Source organism: Phoca vitulina, unplaced genomic scaffold, assembly GCF_004348235.1.
Source record: "Phoca vitulina isolate PV1807 unplaced genomic scaffold, GSC_HSeal_1.0 scaffold37, whole genome shotgun sequence".
NCBI lineage: Eukaryota > Metazoa > Chordata > Mammalia > Carnivora > Phocidae > Phoca > Phoca vitulina.
In genome coordinates, this window is record NW_022589740.1 from 8,288,672 (window position 1) to 8,294,671 (window position 6,000).

Genomic DNA, 6,000 nt, shown 5'->3' on the forward strand with positions numbered 1-6,000 from the left:
CCCCAGCCCCTGGCAATCACCATTCTACTTTCTGTCCCCATGATTTTGATGACTTTAAGTAAGTACAACCGTACAGTATTTGTCTCTTTGTGACCGGCTTATTTCACTCAGCATAATACCCTCAAGGTGACCCAAGTTGTAGCATGTGGCAGGATTTCCTTCCTTGTGAAGACTGACTAACATTCCACTGTGTGTAGAGACCACATTTTGCTTATCCATTCAGCAGTCAATGGACACTCGGGGTGCTCCCACATTTTAGCTACCGTGAATGCCACTATCGAAACTGGTATACAAGTATCTCTATGAGACCCTGCTTTCAATTCTTTTCGGTAAACACCAGAAGTGGGATTGCTGAGTCATCTGGTAATTCTGTATTTAAGTTTTGAGGAAGCGCCATACTGTTTTCTCTAGCAGCTGCACCATTTTACATTTCCCCCAAGAATACGCAAACGTTCTGATTTCTCCCCATCCTTGCCAATACTGTTATTTTCTGCGGTTTTGTTCTTTGTTTTTTTGATGGCAGCCATCCTAATGGGTGTGAAGTGGTATTTCACTGTAGTTTTGATTTGCATTTCCCTAGTGATCAGCAATGCTAACTATATACCTTCTTTGGTTCAATGTTTTTATTTGATTTCATTGTAATTAGATTAAACTTAAGTGGCCGTATGTGGCTCGGGGCTGCCCACTGGACAGTGCAGCTCTAGACCACAGCGATTCCCGGGGTAATTTGGAGACCCAGGGCAGTAAGCACAAGGAGCTCTGGAGGCAGATGGACCAATTCAGATACTTTCTAGTTCTGTGGACTTAGCCAGTCACACTTCCCACACCGCAGTCTTTACGTGTGTAAAACAGAGTTAGTACAATCAGATTACTTTATCTAAGAATGAAATAAAATGAACCAGCATGTATACCGCCCCCGGGTACAGTCTTAGCACACGGGGGAGAATCGAAGCCAATGGGGCATGCCTCCCCTCCTTTCCCAATGCCCACCGAAACTGGACACCTAGGAGTTGGCCTTTTCAGACACTTTCCCCAAGTGCATTGCAGTCCTTGCCAGAGAAATGGACTTTCAGTTCTAGGAAAGAAGGATCGTTAGCTCCCACAAAGAGAACCCCCAAACGGAGGGTGGACGGAGATGAAATCTGCAATCTCAGCCCTCTGATAATCGATGAGTCTGACTCTGACCAGATTCAGACTTAGCTAATAACCAACAAGAAAGTGAAGCTACCAAACTTCCAATTCTAGAATTCCTGGCCATCTCCTTTGGGAAGCAGCCAAAAACAGACTATAGAGGGAGAATGTTTTAAGAAAACTCTCTAAGTTCTGGATGTGATGCATGGCTCAGGGCAGTCCTGAGACGATTTTTGAGGCCAAGGCCTGGTCAGCGACCATGTGAGCCCAGGCCCCCCCTTACCTGATGCTGCAGTGGTGGGGGTGCTGGCCGGCGCGGGCTGCGAGGGGCTGCTGCTTTCGGTCATCAGGCACGGGTTGCTGCCATTGCTCTCTCTCTTGACAAGCAGCTCGGCAGCGCTGGGCAGCGGGATGGGGTGGCTTATCCCCAGTTCTTCCTCCTGGGCCTGCTGCCTTCTCAGGGCCACCTGGAAGCACAGGGCAGCCCGTCAGCCTCCCGCGCTCCAGAATCACTTGCACAGCTTTGCCAAAACCCCCTGGAGCCCCGGTCACCCCAGATATCATGATTCATGAGCTCCAGGAGTAAGGGCTGAGACCCTCTCATTCTTTTTGAATGCTACCCAGGTAACCAGGATACGCAGCCAAAGCTGAGAAATGGCGTCTAGCCCACAGTAGGTCAAAAAATGTCTGTTACACAAATGAGTGCGTAGAGCAGGAACTAAGGTTGGCTAGGGAGGATCAGGAAAAACTGTAGAGTCATCCAAGCAGAGGCGTTCTATCTGAAGAGAAGTCAGCATTGATAGATTAGGAAGGAAGGAGAATGGGATCGCTCACTCCTTCACGCCACACATTTGTAAAAGGCCACTGTACTGGGGCCAGCGACCAGCAAGATACAGTAAGATTAGATTAGATCCCAAGGTACTCACTGTTTAAAAGCAGAAAAAGGAGGCAGGCAAACATGCAAAGGCAACTCAACACCAAATGTGGCAAAAACCACGGGAGAAGGACACATCAAGCCCACAGCAGGACTCTGGTGGCAGAAATGGCTTTAAGGGTAAGAATCTGCCGGAAGAGGTACTAGAAGAGGGCCTTGAAGAACAGAATGAGTAACACTTGCACAGGCAAGAATGAAGGAAAGGGCAGAACAATCCAAAGCAAGGAAGCAGGGTGGGCAGGAAAGGTAGGGGCTGCTTAGGAAACCCCAGAGCGCCCCCCCCCCAAATGGAGGGAGCATGCAGAGCTGTAATAGCAGAAAGGGGCTGGAAGAGGGTGTTGAAGTCCCTGGAGAAGGAAGAGGCTGCAGGTAGAAAGAAAGGCAGAGGACAGATCCTCTATGGAAGGAGCGGAAAGTGAGGATGTAAGGGACCTAAATTACCTAAGAGACTCCTCATGGTCCCTCTTCAACTTATCTGCTTTTAAATAACATTGTTAAAGTTTGCAAAAAAAAAAAAAAAAAGTGTAAAGAAAATAAATTGCACTTTCGCCTACTACAAGTAACAAAAAAAGAGACTTTCTGTTGAAACTTGACTATTGGTGATAGTGAAAAGGGAAAGTAAAACAGCTGTACCTCAGAGGCCAAAACAGAAGCCAAAAGTGGAAATCAAAATGGTAAACCAGAAACACAACTACTATTTGTTTTAGGAAAATTGTAGTCCAAACTTAGCAAGCTGATAAACTTACAAATAATTTTACTCATAACAAGAGTCTTCAACTTACAAAAACATCCTCAAATAATCAATTAACATTACATGATTAAGCTTCAGTCTTGAATTTTTCTATTAACCAAGTTTAGAAACAGAATATTAAGGATTTGACCAAAAAATAGCAACAAAAAAATACCTACAAATCTCTGAAATATGTCAATGCATGCTTATATCCCGATTTACACAAATCCCATACATGCACAAAATGCACAGGATATTTATTTTACATGCCATAAACTAAGGACACTTTTATAAAGGTCTCTCAAAGATTTTAAGGAAAAGCTATTTAATAAGGGAAGGTGGGGGGGGGCAAGTGATTAAAATCCAATTATTTTACGGTCATACTGAAGATCAATTTCACACTATTTCGAAAAGAATGGCTGGTAGGTGGAATTTTACAGGATTTCATCTAGCACAGCACAAGCCTTCCAGTGTGGAAAATGTTGAAGTTTCATATTATAGAAGTAATCCTGAGTCGCTTTTATTTTTTAACATAGCAAACAGCCTTTTTGCAAGTTGGTGCGCCTATTAATAAAACTTATTCAAAAGGAATGGCCCTACTTAAATACATGTTTTTATTACATTTTGAGGAAAAGTCTCCTCCCAAGCATACTCTCCGCACTCAATATTTAAACCAACAACTCATGTTCAGACGATTTTTCTACGTACAAATACAACTTCAACGTCCCTAACTCTTTTTCAGTAAACTCACTGTGATGCATTTTAACGCTACATCAGGATCATCTTTTCACCCACTATAGATTACGCTAAAAACCCATAAAACAGCAGCTAAGGAAAACCTGTATGCCCATGATTGCACTTCATATATCCAGCTTAAAACACATTTTTAAAAAACGAGATGTCTATAAAAACCATAATCTTTAGGCATTTACACAGTCTTTGTTAAACACTCTTCCATGAATTCTTTTCCACGGAGGATATTTACACGTTCCCAGTGAAAAGTAGCGCATCGTTAGTAAACATTTCTTTGGTATCTTTTCATCTTAAATAAACTGTCTTAAAAAGATGAAACAAATTTTAGCTGGAAAGAATGTATATTATTCTCTCCTAAAAAATCCTTTCAGAAGGACACCAAACGACGCGGACAATTTCGGTTTAAGATGCTAAATTCCTGTCCTGCTTAGGACGTTTTAAAAAGAACTCCAGACGAACCCTCAAACCCGTGCCATTTCTCCCCATGTGCTTCCTTTTAAAAATTCTTAAGTGTGTTTGAAAACCGACGCAGAGGACCTCGTATCCGAGTCAGGCCGAGGGGAGAAGTTAGAAAGCGAACACTATCTCCGCGGCGCTCAAAATGGCTGAAGCGCGCGGCGCGGGCCCGCGGACGGCGAGCTCGGGAAGGGCGCCGGGAGCTCGGCGGGGACCACGCGGCGCCCGCGCGCGCTGCCGCGACTTTTCCAGAACCACGCGACGCGCACCGTACCCGGAAGAGCGGCGGCTGCCGTCCCCGAGAGTCGCCCGAGTGGGCGCCCTCCGCACCCTCTGCAGTGTGAACGCTAGTCTCTGCTCGGGGGCGGGGATCCTAGGGCCTGCCGAGGCGGGTGGGCTCCCCAACTCTCTGCTCCGACAGCGAGATCGGATATCCGCGGGACCCCCCTCCCCCCGCGCCGCGGCGGGGCGACCCCGGCAACTCCCTGCTCTGAAAGCCGGAGCAGACATCCTGGGGACCTCAGAAGGCGCGAACCCCGCAACTCTGTGCTCTGAGAAAAGGATCGGAGATCCTAGGAATTCTGGGGACCTCCGAGGGCGCGAACCCCGCGACTCTGCAGGAGGGCGGGATCAGGGACTCCCGAACAGAGCGAACCCCGCAACTTGCTGTTCCCGAAGCAGGATTGGAGATCCTGGGGATGGATTCTTGGGACCTCCGACGGGGTGAACCCCCTAACTCTGCTGGAGGGCGGGGTCAGGGATCCCGGGACTCTCAACGGAGCGAACCCCTCAAGCCTCTGCTCTGAAAGAGGGACCAGAGGTCCTGGGGAAACCCAATGGGCCGACCCCGCAACTCTGCTAAAGGTCGGGGTCAGGGATCCCTCGGAGGCCGAGCAAACCCCGCAACCTCCCTGCTCCGCGGGCCGGATCCCGGAGGACTGCCGGCTCTGCGAGCCCGGCGTGGCGCGAATCTGGGAGCCCCGGGCCCCGCGCGCCGCGGCCGTCGGCGAGCTCCACCGCCTCTCCCCGGAGCCCCGGCACCGCGTGGCTCCCGCCCGGCCCGGGGTACTTTAAGTTGGGGGCTGACCCTCGGTGTCCGGACGCCCGCACTCACCTGCGCGGCCATCACGCGCTGTCTCTCAGCGATCAGGTTGCACTTCTTGCACTGGCAGTCCCGCCACATGCAGAAGCGCTTGTGGCCCTTGAGCGGCGACGCGTAGCCGTGGTTCCTGCATCGCGCGCACTTGGGCAGCCGCGGGGACTTCTTGCTCCCGGGGCCCATGCCCGACGCCCCCGAGCCTGAGCCGCCGCCGCCGCCGCCGCCGCTGCCCCCGGCGCCCGCGCCACCGCTATTCCCAAGCAGCGCCCCAGCCGCTTTGCCAAAGCCCCCGGCCTTGCCCTGCGGGGGTGCCCCGGCGGCGTGCGGGGCCTCCGAAGATGCAGAGGGCTTGCTGAATGCGTCGTCGTTGGGCATGCTGCCCCAGCGAGAAGTGAGAGGACCCTCCGGGGCCCTCTCGGGTCTGGAGTGGCTGCAAGGGACCAGCACTGCCAACCGCGAGGCTCCCGAGGGGAAGGCGCAGAAGGCGTGTGCACTGCAACCAGAGGTGCAGCCCGAGTGGCGAGGTCTGGACACACAACGCCTAGACTGGTGGGGGGTTGTGCCCTTTTTTTTCTTTTGGCGCGCGCGGCGCAGAACTTTTGGATACTTTTCAGAACGTTCCCGGGACTGCCTGGGCGGGAGAGGGCGCGAGGGAATGCAGCCACGCCCCCCAACTGCAGCCACCGGGTTCCCGCTGGGAGCCAGCTTGCACGGGCTGCAAACACCGAGGGCGTGGCTGCAGGGGGCTGCAAACGCGCCTTGAGGTGCAGAGCGGCCGGGGCTCGTGCGATCTCCGCGCTATCCCTCCCCAGGCGCCAAGGCGCACGGAGGGAGCTGAGCTCCCAGGTCAGGAACGTAGTTGTGCATCCTAGTGGTGCACGCTGCTTGGAAGAGGTG

At 51.5% G+C, this 6,000-nt stretch overlaps 1 protein-coding gene across 1 annotated transcript in view; it reads right to left on the bottom strand.

Moving 5' to 3' along the window:
* The window catches only part of DMRT1 (doublesex and mab-3 related transcription factor 1), a 104,638-nt gene extending 99,160 nt beyond the window's left edge, over positions 1 to 5,478 (bottom strand). Inside the window, exons 1-2 of the mRNA XM_032427433.1 lie at positions 5,119 to 5,478; positions 1,415 to 1,598 (exon numbers count right to left, since the gene is read on the bottom strand). Coding sequence (XP_032283324.1) covers positions 1,415 to 1,598; positions 5,119 to 5,478 — 544 coding nt within the window. The remainder of the gene's footprint in view (positions 1 to 1,414; positions 1,599 to 5,118) is intronic.
* Between the last annotated feature and the right edge of the window lie 522 nt (positions 5,479 to 6,000).